The 17,941-nt window shown below is 48.0% G+C and overlaps 2 protein-coding genes across 2 annotated transcripts in view; one reads left to right on the top strand and one right to left on the bottom strand.

Moving 5' to 3' along the window:
* Window positions 1-17,941, top strand: part of LOC119166967 (sulfotransferase 1B1) — a 157,572-nt gene that overhangs the window by 17,962 nt on the left and 121,669 nt on the right. The window lies entirely within an intron of this gene.
* Window positions 7,484-17,941, bottom strand: part of LOC119167891 (BTB/POZ domain-containing protein 3) — a 72,385-nt gene continuing 61,927 nt past the window's right edge. The window contains exons 2-4 of the mRNA XM_037419374.2: window positions 14,712-15,045; window positions 13,065-13,621; window positions 7,484-12,945 (exon numbers count right to left, since the gene is read on the bottom strand). Coding sequence (XP_037275271.2) covers window positions 12,413-12,945; window positions 13,065-13,621; window positions 14,712-15,045 — 1,424 coding nt within the window. The 3' untranslated portion in view covers window positions 7,484-12,412. The remainder of the gene's footprint in view (window positions 12,946-13,064; window positions 13,622-14,711; window positions 15,046-17,941) is intronic.

A 17,941-nucleotide genomic window follows, 5' to 3' on the forward strand; every position in this document is an offset into this window, starting at 1 on the left:
GACGACACAGAGACAAGAAGGACACGAAGGACAAGGACACTTGTCTCTGTGTCGTCGTTTTGTTCTCGCGCTATAACTATCGTCAAGCCATACGAACTAGCCCAAGCTGCCACACATCTCCCGAGACGTTTTGCGCGCGCGGCGGGAGTAGAAAGAATCTTTCGGAACAGCCAAGGATGAGCACGCCTTGTTTCTTTTTTTTTTTTTTGTAAGGGGCGAAGCTTCTTATAGCGACACCCGTTCGTCTCTCGTCGTAGTACGCAACATGTCTTACGCTTTGACCTGCAAGGTGGTGCCGGTGGGAGATTTCTCCTGTGCGTTGTTGAACAATAAAAAAATTCGCAGCGTGCGCGTTATCTAAAAGCCGAATTCTCCTGTCTCTCATTCCCAATTAGCAGCCATTGGCATGTACATTGAGCACTATCTGACAAGAAAGGGTTTCTACGTTATACTCGCTGGGCGTAACCTCCTTGGTTTTAGAAAGGTTTAGCGAGCGTTGGACCGCAGTGCCATGAATACAGTGAACTATATATGCCATGAACTCGTGGTGGTTAAAGGTGGGAAGTAGACACGAAGCGCAAGCCGTAAGAAAGTGTGCGTGTGCCTCCCCTCGTTCAGTTCTTTGAATGTCCGCTGAATGGCGGTGCTTCTATATGCGGAATATATGATGAAAAGATGCGAGATGGTGGTACTTGGAGTGTTGACTAAATGGACGAACGGACACACAGACAGATGCATGGACGGACGCACGGATGGCTGCACGGATGGACGCAGGGGCGGATGCATGGACTAACGCAGGGATGAACGTGCGGACGCATGAACAGACGCACGCACGGACGGATGGATGGACGCACGGATGGTCACACAGACGGACGCATGGACGTATAGAAGCAAGAACGAATGGACGGACGAATGTTTCGCCCCACTCTCCATCATTCTCCCCGTGGATATGCTGCCATTTTTTTTTGTCATCAGCATAAAAAGGCATGCCATGTCGGACTCTGTACTCTAAACTAAGGCTTATAAAATCGATAACACGCTAAGGTCGAGCAGACCGAAGGTGTGGGTGCACGTGTGTTCGTGGAAGTATAGAATGTTGAGAGTAAACTTGCTGCTTACCTCCTATAGATATGCTTTGGAATCTGAATTAACTGCTACACCTGACAAAGTGGTTTTTGACGTTACAGCGCCCGACTGCTGTCGCGGTACCGAATCCCGCCCGCGGTGGTCACATTTCGACATATAGATAGATGTCCGCGTGCTTAGATTTAGGCATGCGTTAAGGAGCCCCAAGTGGCTGAAATTTCCGGAGCCCTTCCTACTAAACTATAGAGAAATACTAAAGAAACGTATAAAAACTACTAAAAAGTATAAATAATTACTAAAGACAGTAGTCAGGGACCCCCTCTCTTTCTCACCAGTTGTGCTTCAAGCGACTACCACCACCCTCGCCTAAAATCTGTGGTTGGATTCGCCCCTGGCCTACGTGGGTGGCAGACAAAAGTGTATTTTTTTTTAATCTTAACTGTCTTGACCACTTATCTTTTCTGTTAGGAGAAGAGCAAGCGCCTTAGTCGGCGCAAAAACTTGTCGTATCTCTGTAAACTCGGCGACAACTTTTCTTGACACTGGAGGGAAAGGCTACAGAGCCAAATCGCGGGCATCCTATACCGCCAGTGAATGTAGTTCCACAACAGCGCCCGTATTTTCACTTTGAAATATAGAAGTTTCCCCTTTATTTTCTGCGTGGAGCTATTTAATTGAGACAGGACGCAGCTCCCACAATTAAGATAGTCGTATTTATTTCGATTCATTCGTTGTGACTTCGCCTTTTTGAACACGCGAGAAAGTCCCGCCTGTTTACGTGCACCTCAAACACTAACCTACGGCTGCGTGTACATGAAACGCTGATGGTGCACCCCCGTCACTTTCCATGGCGTGACGAGAGGCGCCCCACGACGGACTACTTCGTGTAGTGCTACATGTGTAGAAGCTCCGCCTCCGTAGCTTTCTCTTCAGTGCCAAAAAATTTTGTCGCCGACAGAAACGTCAAGTCGTCGGCGCACCTCGGCCTCCGCCGCCTTCCCTACATCAAACGAGGCGTCTCGTCCACTTTGTCGAAGACGCGTCGTTAGCTATGGCTACCTTCTACGCCCTGATACGAGCATGGCTTAAAAGTTTATCAAGTTGGGTTCCGAAGTGCCACGGGAAAGCGACGTCGTCGACTCCAGCGGCGTCGCAGGCTACATGTGTACCCTCAGATTTCGTCCCATGTTTACCTCCGGAACTGTGGGCGAAGATATTTCGGCACCTGGACATCGAGTCTCTCTTGAACCTGGCAGAGGCAGTGCCGCAGTGGAAGCATTTGGCGTTCAGCCCCGCCGTCATTCGGAGTGTCACCTTCGATCAGGGAGCGGACGAGCGAATTCTCAAGAAGTTCCTGCTGACTGAGCGCGAGAAACTAGTCCCAGAAAAGCGGTCTCGGAGCGAACCACTCGCTCTGGGTGTCCGAGAGCTGCGCTTGACGAACTGTATCGCGCTGCCCTCCAAAGCGATAATCGACGTCACCCGACGTTGCTACAACCTCCGCGAGCTGTACTGCGTCAACTGCGTCGTGGAGCCATACGAACTCTTCCGCCACCTGTGTCGGTTACTGCAGAGCATCAAGAAGGTGGAGTGGACGCTGTACGACTCGAGCCGCTACAGGTACGAAAACAGCCTGGACGTTTGGCGCATTGAACGCCTTCACGAGGGGATGGGGCCTTCTATAAACGAAATGTACGTCGAGAAGGTCCTGTGCGACGCGACCGTCGTGTTCCTGAACAGCTTTCTGAAGCGTTGCCGGCATCTGTGTCACCTGCACGTGCACAACGTCTGCACGGAGTACTATCTCGAGCTGGACGCCGATGATGGCTCGGCGAACTTCGTCCCAGACAAACGTGCTGCCTCGTCGATCGCCGATCACCTTCCCACTCTTCAAACCTACCAGTGCACTTTCGAAATGCCACTGTTTCCGAATATGGATAGCCGGCTTCCCGTGATACTCTACAACATCGCTTGGCAGTGGAACGGCGTTGTCTCCCAGCCGCAGGAACCCGAGCCCTGGTTTAACGTGGTCAGGCTTGATGACGTGGTGAACGGAGAGGTCGCTCTTGGTGGCCGCGAGCAAGTCACGCTGATAGTGCGGGGCAACATGCGAGTTGCCAGTCTCTTCGAAGAGGCAGCGTCTAAACCAGAGTCGTGGAAGGACGTGAGACGCCTGACTGTCGTCTACGTGCCCAGTCTCACACCAAACGAGAATTCGATTCCTTCTTCGGCCGTGCCCCGCAACAGCGAGAAACCTATGAGACAGTTCTTCGACGCGTCTGTCTCTCGTCTAACTGAACTTAACCTCTCCACAAGCCACTTCTCCATCGGTTGCGACTGCTGCCACCTCGTGGCATCAACGTTGCACTCGCTACGCTCCCTGTCACTGCCGCCGTGCGGCGCGAATCTCCAGCGCTCCCTGGCCTGGCTTGCTCAGGGATGCAAACTGCTCGAGAGTTTCGATGTCAGGTCCGTTCCTACCGTAAACGGCGCCGGGCGTAAGTGTGAAGCCTGTAAGCGTCCCCTGCGGTTCACGGGAAGCAGCCTAAAGCTTGTCCACAAAGAAACCAGGCTGATGCAATTGACCATCGACGAGACGGCCCAGATCAGCAATCTCAGGTTCCTCCGCGAATGTCGAGTTACGAGACTCAGCATTAGCGTGGACAACGTGAAGTGCGGCGACTTTACGCGATGCCCGAAGGTTCTCGGCAAGCTGCTCGCGTCCAACCACCGACTCTCTTCTCTGACGCTGGTGGCCCGCGGGGTGATGCTGCGTCCTTCCTTGGCTGAGACTCTGTCGCACGTGAAGAGCCTGCGTCGTGTGTGCGTTCTCACTACCGCGAGTGTCTGCAACGTAGCAGTCGTGGACTTCCTGGTGCGTCTGGAGCGTGGTCTACCGGAGCTGCTCTGCGCGCACGTGCACTATAGCGCAGGAGAGGAAGGCGTCGTGCTCGCCCGCACGTGGCTACGTCGACGTCGGCACGATATTCCAGGCCATTCGAGCATCTCAGTGTTGCCATCTACAAACGGCGTTGTGGTTTACGACCGACCATGCTTAGGCCTGCTTTGTTGCGTGGACGGTTTCACCGGACTGGTCCCACCAAGAAATCGATCCTGAGAAGATTCTCAGAACAAGAACAAACAAAAAAAATTGGAAGTGTCCGAATTCCTGTTTGTGATTATCAACGGTCGCATGTCAACGGTAACGGTGAGAAATTTCAGCGATGTGTTCGAGCAGGCCGAGGCGATTTAACACGGCTGGGTTATTCCAAGTGTGATCGCAGCAGTCTTAGTATATATAGGAGCGTTCTTTTAAAGGCGTATTTATAAAAAGTTATGTGGCAGACCACCGGCCAGTCTACCGTAGCGCAGAAAATAGATCGGGGTATCGAATTCGGTGGCACAGTTCTTAAGCACCAACCGCTTGGTGGTATCCTGTTCTAAGGCCCTACAAGTTTGATTTTTTTTATTTTTTTACGGCAGTGCATAACTTGGGTTGTTGTATGATGCGGCTAATGTGGATTTTGGACAATACTTACCGCATCGCTTCCTGCAAGTTTCATGAGCTTGACGGTGCATCTTAGGGCGTACTTATTTTTTAGCGATACAACGCAGGTGGAAATATAGAGCCCATCAGTTGCCTAATGACGACACGGCATGTGCCGGATAGCAAATCGAGAGTGGGCAGGGGGGGGGGGGGGGGGAGTGGATTCGCCATGTTTATTCGTAGCATGCATGTCGCGAGGTTGCAATTACAATGCGATTCCTGCTACTGAACACTCTTAGTTCATTCACGAATACTTCTATCGAGGTTGTTCACCGACAGACGCGGAAAGTCATGGACTTGTTCAACGGTAACGGTGTGTCAAGAACGCAAGTTTTATCTTGTCTTGTTCCCGTCCAAAGCCAGTTGAAGTAAAAAGTTCCATGTCGGCTTTCTAGAAAGTGGAAGGGCAAGAAGGGTTGGAACCTTGGGGGGGGGGGGGGGCTGCCTGTTATTGCCTCGCGAGCTACAGATTGTCGATTGCTTTAATGTTTATAGATAAGGTCGCAGTATACTGACTCGTCTTACTCCTGTCTCTATGTCGAATAGCTCGGCCGGCATTGTTGGAATTCCGGATATGTGTATAATGGTACAGTTATTACGTGTGCAGTTTGCGTTCAGTGTGAGAACTTTGTTATGATATCAATAAAATCAATCGTTTTCTTGCGTGAGGACATTTACAAACGCTGTGTGCACAAGCCTTCTTCCGCTTATCAGTCACCATTAATCAGGACGAGCACTGCTCATGCGGTGTATAAGATAGAAAAAAAAAGCGCCGACTAAGATCACTGCAATCTAATGCTCGCGCGTGTTAGATAGCGAGGAAGATAATGATTTTTCAGTGCGTCGCCTCTCTTGAACGTTTTCCGACAGATGTTTATAAGGCTAAATAAACAGTTGAAGCCTTTGTAGACATAGCTACACACGCATTGTGTACAAGATATCGAGGGCAAATATAACCTGTACAACATAGATAAAAGTCACATTGAGAGTGTGTGCCTCGCAAAGAAGCACATGCAAAACGTGGACCCTCGGTACATCGGAATATACACACCTACGTCACCAGTTCCGTCGCTTCCTCGTAGTTTTTTGTCGATGACGACAATGGCGGGGACACTGTAAGGCACGCGGAAGCGTACCTTCCTTAATGCAATTGAAAATGTAGACACAACTGTCTTAGCGTCCCTATTCGATAAATGGACCGACAACTGGCCATAGAAAATTTGGTATCTGATCCCCTAAAAGAAATAGAAAACATTCTTTCAACCACTTATTTATGGTTCTTTACATAAGTTTATTATATGGCAGTATTTTACTACGCACATCAAAAATAACAGGCACCGTGCATAAATTTGATAATAGTCATCGTAAGTATAGCGCAACGAAACGACATAACAGAAAGGCCTGCGTTTGCCTTCCCTTTTCTGTTGCAGCGTTTGTATTGCGCTATTACAATTAATTTCGTATTATTTTATTACGTCCCTTTGAGCCAGAAGCACGAAAGTCGAGAAGTGGTAAAAGCACTTACCCACCAAAATTAAAGGAACTGTCCCGCTCGGGGAAAAAAAATTCTGGTTGTGGCGCTAACGAGAAGATCCTTCATCACTTCGGCGGCTACGACCATGCTTTTGTCCCATAAAAAAAAAGAATTATAATTTTAACTTGGTGTTGAAAGTCGACGCAAAATGACCGCTAGCGTCACCCAACAGCGATGTGGTTAATCGACTGGTAGCACAAGAAATTCTCGCACAGATGCTCTTAAACTCAACTTTGCTTTGCCGCTTAACTTTGCTGGAAAAGAAATATGTAGAACTTGAGATCGTATTTTACACTCATGAGGCAGCTTTAGGTTTCGCGAGAAGGAAATTTGTGCTTTGTTTTTTTTCTAGCGAGTTCGAATAGGCGCCCGGTCGCGCTGCCGGCAGTGTGTTCGCTTGCCGGCATGCCTGCCTGCAAATGGCGGAGAAATGTGAGCACGGCGTCCACCGCCGCTAATAAGATTAACAATAAAGTGTTTGCGTGTTTCAGACGACCACTAAGGTATTAGTTTCATTAATAAGCAAAAGTGGATGAAGCCTGCAAAAACTGCACGCGGTTTCATTTTTTGACTTTTACCGGCAGTACAATCTATTTATTTATTTATTTATCATACCTTAAAGTCCCCTATTCAGGTGTTTTACATGAGGGGTGGGTATTTATTGTGAACAATGTCATTGGTGGTCAGTAAAGAGTTTTAGCACATAATGTCTTCGATTGCTTCGTGAAAATGGATGGGGCTGGAGATGACAACGGCGTCGGTTGGCAGATCATTCCAGTCTTTTGCTGTTTCGATATAAAAAAAAAAGATTGATGATGGGCAGAGGCGAGGGTCTTTCCTGGGTAAACAGCCAATGGGTGGTTGATGCGGTCAGAGTGACGGTAAACTTCTTCAATGACGGTCATAGCAATGCGTGAATGATAAAACTCATGAAACAAGCACATGCGCTTAACTTTACGCGTTGTTACGAGTAGAGGAAGATTAGCTTGGCTTTTTAGTTTAGTGACGTTTAGAGACGTCATCAAGTCCACCGGCCAGTGTTTACCAAATGCAGATAGAAAATTTCTGTTTTAAAAAAATTCTACACATTTAACAGAGAAAGCGCTGCATTGTTAGATACTGTAGATGGTAGGCTTATTATTGCGACACAAAACAGAAAAGAAGTGGAGGACGGTAGACAGTCCTTTTAGGCAATAGATGAATAAAACGTGTAAGTAGAATATGCAAACGTGTAAGCCTGCTTGAAAAAATATTCCTGCTACTTCTTCAACAGTATCAATATCCCGGAATATCAGACAGTCAGACAATACGCAGACTAACAAAGATCTGAGGGTAATTTATTGGTCAACATTTTGACAGATTGGTCATCGGTCTCATTGTAATACTACACGTGCACAGGTAGTGATGGCTGCATGACCCGTCACTCAATTGACGACGGCTTGCGTACAGTGTGGTACATTGTTAAAGGGGACACTCGAGCCAGCGTCTGTGCTGTTCCGGGAACCCTGCGGGGTGCCAGCAACTGAACCTACGAGAACATTGTCCGCGCATGACAAATGTATCCGTGAAAAAGAGCGAGGACTAATAACGTAATATTCTTCCACTGCGAAGTCTTCGTCACTGTGCTTTTTTTGAGAACCGGATGCGGACAGGACGTACACTACTCGAGTGTTCTATTTAAAATTGAAGCCTACTGTAAACACACGCGCAAAGGCGACACTTCTTTCAACCGCTAAGCGCGTAAGAATTCGCAAAGGCGAGTTGCACAGACGTTTTGCCGTTCGCACACTCGTTTCACTAACCGTTGAATTCTACAAGCTTCTCAACTAGACCCGACCGCACGCGCAACAATTCAAACTGTGTGAGCTTTCGGAAACATCTACCAGAGAGCATGTTATGTTATGTTATCGTATATACGACAGCCATACATGCGATCCGGGCTATGTGGCTGCTGTCACTATAGTAATTCCACTTTGGAAACGCAAGAGTTCATTTTACACATGTTCAAAAGTTCGTATGAAACAAACTATTCTGGCGAAACCGCTGAACGATAAAGAACCCCAGAAGGCCGAAATTTCCGGAGGCCTCCAATACAGCGTCTCTCATAATCATATGGTGGTTTCGGGAGATTAAACCTGGAATATTATTATTAGTAGTAGTCGAAGCTTCTAATAACCCGTGACCCAAACATTATAGCAAAGCACATGGCCGGAAATGACCAATAAGTCTCCAAGTAAGTTAGATATTGTTCCCTCTTATCCCGACAAATCGTGCCATATAATCAAAACGACCACGTTATAAGCACAAAGTCTACTGCCATTGCCTGATTGAACCTCGAAAGCTGCATTGTTACAGAAGCCTTCACGAGATGGCGCCACGCACCCGTGCGTACGCGCGCGATTGCATTGAAAGTAATACCCCTGTCACACGGCCACCACCAAGCTCCGTTGAACACCGTCAACGTGAATCTACCCTTGGGGGTTCGACGGAGAAGGAGTTGTGGCAGTGTCACTCGGCCATGACAAGGTTGTAACAGTTGCCGCGAGGGGGCTCAGCTAGCGCTGTTTGATTTTCGGAGAAGTATTCTAATTTGATCCCTATTGATTTTTTTGTGAATCCTCGTTATGCGGTTTTTACAAAAAAAAGCACTATTAAGTAGCACTAACAAACCATTAAACAAGCACTAACAAACCATTAAAAATAATTTCAAATAAAAATGCATTTGCTAAACGTAGCAATGCTGCTAGTGACGCTGGCCACATTGTGCTTTTAATTGTTCTGTTGCCTGTGTACATGCCCGGTACGAAAGTTCTTATGCTTCCTTGCCTCGTGAGCGCACATTTTGTGTTCTTCAGCTATGAGTGACACAGCGAACGACGTGAGGAAGTGGTGCGATATTGCGCTGGTAATGACGTTGATCGGCTGGCGCCGGCCGGCCCGACTCGCGAGGCACGGTGTGTAGGGCATCGGTGTTGAGAGTAAGTGAACTCTGGCGGGCGTAAATATTGTAAACAAACACGGGTTGGGAATGAGTACTACAACGAAAGAACGTTTAATATTGCTAAAATGTATTATTCTTTCACTGCGGCCACTTGGTGCTCAGAATTTTTCTCTGACCTCTAGACTGCTGAGGACGAGAGTACCCCGTTTCGCTGTGAAGGGAGATCGTTGAACGTCCTTTGCGAAATACTCCGTTCACCTTCGTTTGCGTAAGGGTGGCCGTGTGACACCAACCGCATCTTCGTTGCCGTAAAGACGAGGGAGTTAAACGGTCTTCACGGGTGCCCGTGTGACAGGGGTATACGCTTCGCGTTTTAAGGGGGAAAAAAGAACGAATGAATTTTCTTCCTTTTTTGTCACCCCCCCCCCCACTTCCTAGCGCGCTCCCTCGTAGGAAAGGGGAAAAAAGTGCGTGAAGCGTGCGATGAATTCCGCTAGCTCCGCTCGTACTTGAATTATTCTAAACATTTCTTTTTTCTTGCGGCACTTGATTCGTGAGGCAATAAGCTTTTCCAATGGTGCCATACGATCACGACTTGAAAAAGTGTTGCAGGGCACTTTTAGGAGCGATAATTTTACACCGCGTCTTTGAGCGAACAAATTGTTCTCAGGTAACTATTGCAGAAATCGCCGAAAGCTTTAATGCTCAGCCTCCGAGATGCGGAAGCGTGCGCCGAGGACCGATTTCGTAGGTCATGCATTATCAAATCGCCGTGCATTGTACGGGTTCTGGTTTGAGTGCGGGGTGTTCGTTATTTCTCAGGATGGATTCGGTGGAGGCTTAAGGCGTTCTTATAATGGCCTGATGGAGACTGGTGGAGGCCTGGTGGAGGCCTGGTGGAGACTTAATAGCGTTCTTATAATGACCTAAAAGCGTCACTCTGAACTTTTCCTCTTGTAATACCACATTTTGTAGCGCCACACGTGCCCTATACAAGAAAATCTTTGAAATTATCGGCGACTTATATAGTAATTACACAGCTTAAATGATGTGCTTTAAATATTCCAGATGCTCGTTGTTAATGGCAGCATTGAAGTGTTTCATCTGGAAATCTGCTAAGATACGCCTACACGGCTGTACAGCGGTAATATGGTCAACACTGTCTGTGTTATATATCTACGTGCGAATGCTATAATAAATTCAATTAATCATTTGAAACTGACGTTATATATTGCTTGGACGTTGAATACCTTTTAGGGCAGAAGCTTTTATTCAAGTGTGGTGTCTTTAATACAAAGGACACGTAGATGGACAGATGAACTGTGCAATGCTCACCCGGGGATGCTGGTGCGCATTACCTTCAGTGGGTGTTATGAAAACAATAACTTTACGTTGCGAAATGTACTATATGATGTCGTTGTCAGCGCAAGCAGCAAGAAAAGACTAGAAAGTAGTTGATATGACGTGCGGATTCATGACAACGGGATGGCTTTGAAGGCAATGCTGCCTTTAAAAACAAGGAAATGTTGAACGTTCAGGTCTCTTGCAGAGTCATTTGTAACGAGAGAAAACGTCTACGTCGCTGCAAGGCTATATACTTGGAGACCATTTAAAGGATTTTAAGATATGATAGCCCAGGTAAATGGTACAAGCAGGCTTCTCGCTCAAATTCCATTTCTATGGGTACAGAACCTATGCTTTTTGCGTTCCTTGCGCACGCATCGCGGGTGCACTCTAAGGAACATGTGTGCCGCAAGAAAACGAAACACAATAGTTTTCTAGTCTATGAAATATGGCTGCTGGAAAGAGAAAACTTCGACACCCATGCATTCTCGATTCGGGAGAGAGGTACTGACACCAAATTCCAGATACTGTGACAAGTAAAGAGACCGATAGCAAAGAGTCCTTCACAGTGGATGCAGGACATGCCGTCCAGAAGGCGCACGATACGATGGTACAGGTTAAACGTTACTTTTCCAACGCGGGAGCCAGCTGCGTCAACGTGAGGGTTGATTTTCAGGACCTGAATAAAGTTTAACATATAGATAACATACCAATTTTCGGAGATGTCGATTCCGCCGTACAAACATTCCGAGGAAACTTCACCCACTTGCAATGCTAATGAGGTATTTTGTTCTGACAATTAAATGGCAAATCTGCTCACACTATCGTGGCTTTAGGCTATCGTCTCAGTTCTGGTGACTTCGAGTACTAGGATATGGTTAGTTGCGATCACTTCAGGCGCCAAAACACGCGGAATGGTCTCTTGTGCGTCACCAACGGGGACAAAGAATGGAGTGGCCCTGGAAAGCTTGTGATATCTTGAGCGAGCAATTGACGAGAAGCTCATAGTGTTGTTACGCCAGGTCACTGTCGGAACACAAATTAGCGTTGAAAAAACACAGTGCAACACATTTTTATACTCACACTTACGCTTGCCAGCATCTTTTTGCAGGTTCTTGAGGGCTCGGAATTTCATTTTACGTTAGGCAACAAACTGCAAATTTTTGTGTCAGCACCACCTCAAATCTATACGATGCCTATTCGAGCAGTGCTGTATATAGCTTCGACCTTAATTGATTAGGGCGTCTCGTATAATTCGCAGGTTGACTAAAAGCTGTTGAATCTTGCCACCAGTTCAATGTGGTCATATATGCAGGGTTTAACTATCTATACTCTGTCCACGCAGCTGCACCGGTACTCGTCGTGGTATATGTGCATTGTATACAGTATAGCGATAGCGTTGAGATGAATGCGATACGCAGTCGGCGGCAAGCGTCGGTACACACCGACTCAGATTGCACACGCGGCCGTCTCACATAGAGACATTACAACTAAAGCACTGCGCACGTCCTGTAGATGTCCATGACCAGAAAAACGCAGTAATCCGGAAGGATCGTGTGATGTCTGGCGTGTTGGCCTCTAGACAGCCATATACACAGAGCTTTCAATGTAGGCATTTTGCTTTGTTCTAATTGTAAAACATGAGCATAGCTCGGTGCTGCTCGCGAAAACACTGCAGCGCCAGCTCGCTTTCGAGGACTGTCTCTTCGGGAAAGCTCACTGCATCGCCTACGTGCAATGTTCCGCACCAAAACAGCTATTGCGTCAGTTGGACACGCAGAATCGTCTGGGCAATACGCAGGAATACCTCGAGCTGCAACAACTGTGAAAGCGAGGTCTAGGTACTTCTTCTCCGGTTACTATACCAGGGCACTCAGTGACGTCATGGCTGTTTTGTCATCGGGCAACAACGTTTTTGCGGTGACGTCACTAAAACAAAGGCGAAACAGCACATATGTGCTCAGAAGTAGAACAGCAAATCCGAAAACTCTAGTATCTCCAGGACGTTGGACATGTGGGGCCTCTGGAATGCCGAGAACTGGAACGTCACTCCCTCGACGGTGTCCTCTTTTTTCCTGTTCTTGAGCGACGGTACGATCACGTCGTCGCTCATGAGCGAGCTGAGCTGCAGCTCGAGCTCGTACTCGAGACCCTTGCGAACGAAGATGGGCTTCTTGAACTTGATGCGCACGTCCTTGTCCTTGGCCAGGGTGAAGGACACGTCCAGCTCCTCCCTCTCCCGCCGGTCCTCCTGAACCTTGTAGCTACATCGTAGCTGGCCGTCGAACTTGGGCTGCCGCACGCTGTACGAGCCAAGGTCCTGGCGCACGGGAAAGCCGACTCCGACGAGGAAGACGTTGCGCGTGGGCACCACGAACTTGAGGCCGAACAGCCGCAGCGGCCGCGACGGCGCGTGGAAGGAGACGGCCTGGTAGCGTCGCGCCACGAAGTGCTCGGGTGGTGACGTCCTTTTGGCACCCTCCATGCTGACGCCTGCGAGAGGGAGAGACGTTTCGTATGAATGCAGTTGACTGAGGACAAAAGGGAGATGGCGGCTTTCGCCTCCTAGTCGACTCAGCCGAATGCACAGGGAATGTGCGACATTTTGTTACCTTTTGGCAGGGGCACAATTCCCGGTATGGCCATGTTCATGAAGACTGAGAAGCACTCCTCCTTGGTCAGTAGTCCACTTTTGGCCGGACCCTTGCAGAACTCTTCGGGACTCATCGCCAGGAAACGAACGAGTGGGAGCACGGACTCGATGACGCCGCGCACATTGTCCATGTCCCTCTCCAGGTTCCTCCTGGAGCACTCCTCCTGTCCCCATTGAACCACTGCCGAGTAGAGTGCGTACTCCGAGTACAGGTTGAGGTACTTCCGTCTCACGATGGTCTCCAACGTGTGCAGCGCCATGTTTGGGAAGTTGCTGGACGTGAGCACGTGGTACGTCTGCCGGTCGATGATGTTCAGGCACTGGTGCACGAGAGGGTAGGCCTCCATGACCTGCGCGAACTCGAACACCTGACACACGGTCTGCGGCGTCACGTGTTTCTCGATGAAGGCGAAGCAGTCCTTGAGCAGGTGTGGCAGGATGTACTTCTTGGCAGCGTACGCGGTCAGCATCGCGTCGTCCACCGTCTGCAGCTTGAGGTTGTCCGTGTAGGCGTACCTGCGCGGGAGTGGGTCAATTTGAAACAGGGTATAGGCTAGGCGTCTCAAATTTGCAGATTGCTGGCTTGTCGCGAGCGGCCCGCGACAAGCCAAGGTCTGCGCGTAGATTTTTTATTCCCATTAATAAATTTTTTAATAAGTAGTTCGTGGGTAACACAGATGTTACTGGATTCAAGAATTTGTTGCTTGCGGCATCACAAGCTGTTTTCATATGCTAAAACTTAACCGTGGAACGAAAACTCTACATTTTAGAATCAGCTTCCAGGTTTCAATAATTTTAGAGATCAGCATCGTCATGTATCTCGAATAGAGACGTCAAGACTGTTTCAGAAATTTCCCATATATAAGATAGGGTAGATGCGTTCCACAAAATGGCAACTTTAGGTGAAATTTCGTTCAACCTCCATGCTCTCATTTTTTTCCCATTTTTGGGCCCTTGCGGTAGACTGAATTTTCGTTTCTGCGGCCCACCAGCCGGGGTGACGAGTTTGAGACACTTGGTTTAAACCGGCAAGTGGCTACTACACGCACAGCAGTGCCTACGAATCAACGTTCAAACTTCACTGGTTGAGCGTTTGCAGCACTGACGATCATTATCCTGAGCATCATATTTTTGTCATCTGATGATTATCGCTATTATATCCTTTCAAGATGGCTTACACGCACTCCGGTCGATCATCCAAGAATTGAACGTTCGATGTAACCCGCCTCTAAAGGACATTTCTCCGTAGTATGGATCCTTGTGCCGTGAAGCAGCCTACCCAGGATAATTTCGCAGTGCTTCGAAGCCGCACGGCTAAATGCACCCCGTTTTATTTAATTTTCGTTTATTGGAAAATCTGGGCTTATATGTGCCCATATAGGCTGAGTATTGTAAGTTTTTCTAAGGATTTATTTCACCCAATTACCTTCCAAGCCTTGCCACTATTCATTTCTTTAAGAAACGTTTTTGCACTAATTACCGTTTACTTGAACTTGGCTTAAATAAAAAAAAAGTCATTATCGCGGCACAAGTCTCGTCCGTATACGCTTGAAAACTCCTCACCCCGATTTTCCCAGAGCGTGTACTTATCTGCTCTGTAGCCCACCTGAGCAGGTTTTCAAAACCTATGGGCGCGATGTCCGCGATGCGGATGACCTTCGACTTGTCGGCCATGTCGCCGTAGAACATGGCCTCGAACACGGGACTCGTCATGGCCAGCAGGACCCGGTGTCCGACGTACTTCTTCGAGGCCGACGGCGGCCCCACGATGAACGTGACATCGGTGAAGGCCTTGTTCTGGAGCAGGGACGAGGTCCGCTGCAGAACTTTCTCTCCTTCGGCGTCCATGGCTGTGGCCCCGTGGGAGCCGTCGCCCCCGCGGCCCCCTCTGGGGCCCTGGGGGTTGTTGCTGCTGCCTGCGTGCGCCAGTTCGCTGCAACCTGCGAATGGAAGCCGGCCACGTGTTGTGTGTAGTGCGACATGGCGCAATGCAACGGGATACGAATTTCTCAGCAGCGCACACATGATTTCTGTGAGGTTGAGGGGAAAGGGTTCAGAATGCGGAATTCTCCACATGGTCATAGAATAGCACGGGAGCTAGAGCTGCGGGAAGGTAAGAGAGAGAGATAAAGATGCAAGGAAAGGCAGTGAGGTGGACCAGACGCACATCTGGTTTGCTACTCTGCACTGGGGAAGAGATCAAGGGGAGAAAAGAGGTTGCAGAGAGATAAGAAGGTACACGCAATCACGAGCACACTCGGGGGAGCACACACAGTCTACAGGCGGTCGCTCAGGTTTGTTGACTTTAAGTAAAGTACGAGTGCTTTAGTCACTTTCTGCGCAACTGAGGCAGATGCCCAAGGTCCTAGAATCTGGGACCTTCGTACGCCAGGTATAATGAACTCAAGAAGCGTTTGTTTGGAGTAGTTGGTAAGACATTTGGAAGAATATGCACCACGCATCAAAAGCGCAGATATTTATGTTGCGGATCTGTTTACACCGATCTTTTGATTAGACGTAGGGACGTTCGAGATTGGAAGCTATCTAAAAAAAAAAAAAATTAGGGAATCCTAACTCTTTGTCTTTAGGAGTTGAACGCGATAGCGATATTCTATTTCTAGTACTTATTTCAAACACCGGTTTCTCAGATTCTGTTTTTTCATCGAATACTTGCGCATAGCATCACGCAGGAAACTCTATTGAGATTCGTTATCAATCCTTTTTCCGCCTACATTTTGCCGCTCATTATATTCTTACCTTCCAGGACATGATGTACTAAAACGAGCCCGGAAAAGGTATATTTCTCCCGATACGAAAAACCTCCTTTTATAAACTTCATACAGATGCGCTGTCGGTAAAACCATGGTTGCAAAAGAAGGGTATTTTTGTCTCTTCAGTTGACTGTTGTCACTGCGGTGTACCGGAGACAATAGAACACTGCTTTATTAGCTGGAAAGATGCCATTCTGCTTTGGGACACCCTTCAACAAGCCGTTAAAAAAGATTTTAACATTCATTCACACACTACACGTTAGCCTCTCCCAACATGTCTTAATGAAGTGCCCTTCGGATACGTTCTTTTTTAATTGTACTGCGCAGTCTTTGGAAAACGCGCATGCAAGACCGCAGTACAGAGCCAACGACTGCTTCAAGTATGCATTTCATGCGTATGGCTTTTCATCTAAAAGACACCCATGAAGAACTTGATTTCAGACCAGGCTGGCACCTCATCTTGGTGCGGCATTCATCCTTTCCAACCTTTTGAAGAACTTTTCCTGTTTTTCTGGACTTGCTAGGTATGTATATGTATGTAAACCTTTTAATGCTTGTGCAGTAGTTGTGCGATTATTGTCGCTGAGTCAATATGTCACTATACTTCAAAGCAAACATTACGATTTCGAATGCGCATTATAATGAATGCCATGAAAGAAGACAAAAGCAGACCGATGGCCCTGTGGTAGAACACCTGCTTGCTACGTAAACGACCCGGGTTCGATCCCCTTTCGGACCCAAACGACCCTGGTTTGTTCGCCACTTTTACTCAGCATTTTCTATCATTCATTTTATTTGCATCGTTTTCGATTTTTCGGTTGCTCATAAGATAATGACCTTTCGCGCACAACCTACGACGCCGACACCGACGCTGACACCAGAACTTCTGCGAAACGAGCTCTTTAACGCCGTCGCGTTAAGACTTCAACTGTGCTAGAGACAGGGCGCCAGAATGGAATACAGGATGAATGGAGGCTAACTGACACTTTGTATAATACGCCATTTCCTTGCTTTTCTTGAAGTGATCCAACAGAAAATGAAATGGCATTTAGAAACAACGCGTGGGGGATAATGAAAATATTCATTACATCGTCTAAACGAACAGCGTCTTCTTCGGTTTAAGAATGGATGTTCGAGTTTCTAAAGTGACATTTCTAAGGGCGAAACACACTTCTAGAGTCAATCGGGAAAATTGTATAGCTCGAGACATCTGCCGCATTGCAGCGGCAATGTCTACAGAACTTTGAGCGCATTCGTCGTACTCTTGGTGGAGAGAACAGCGTGACAGTGCGAGTAAAGGGTGGCGATCCCCGAAGGTACCACCCCCCCCCCCCCCTTACACACACACTACCTGTTAGGGCGCTTCTGATGTCTTTGTATGTTCTTATAGTCTGGGTTTACTTGTGCGAGATTAGCGTGCCTAACGTAAACAGTCTGTGGACGCAATGTTGGCCAGAGGCATGACGATAGTTATAGCGCGAGAACAAAACGACGACACAGAGACAAGAAGGACACGAAAGACACGAGCGTGTCTTTCGTGTCCTTCTTGTCTCTGTGTCGTCGTTTTGTTCTCGCGCTATAACTATCGTCATGCCATACCAACTAGCCCAAGCTGCCACACTTCTAAGTTGGCCAGAGGGCTGAGAGACAAAAGAAAGAAGGCAGGGACAATCGCAATCTTGCAGCCCGGTTGATGTCGGTTAGATTACGTGTTATAACCATTAAACACTAGCTGCAGGAGGCCAAATTCTCTTTACAGGCTAGGCTCAAACGTTTAAAAAAATATTCCGGACACGTTCGCTTTTCAGTTTGTAGCAATTAGCGCGTATATATCACAACCTCGATTTGTTCACACGTGCGCGCGCCAATAGTAGCTCGCGTACGTGACCGCATGCGACGATCGCACAGATGTAGTCACGTGATCGAGTACTCCAGTGCATTGTGCATGTACAGACGTGCCCCATGCATGCAAGCGGATCGTTCTCTCGAGGTTGCAGCACGGCCGAAGCCCGCCACACCAAACGACCCACTCGCGATTGAGGACAGCCCTCTCGAGTGAATTCCC

This window comes from Rhipicephalus microplus, chromosome 6 (assembly GCF_043290135.1).
Source record: "Rhipicephalus microplus isolate Deutch F79 chromosome 6, USDA_Rmic, whole genome shotgun sequence".
NCBI lineage: Eukaryota > Metazoa > Arthropoda > Arachnida > Ixodida > Ixodidae > Rhipicephalus > Rhipicephalus microplus.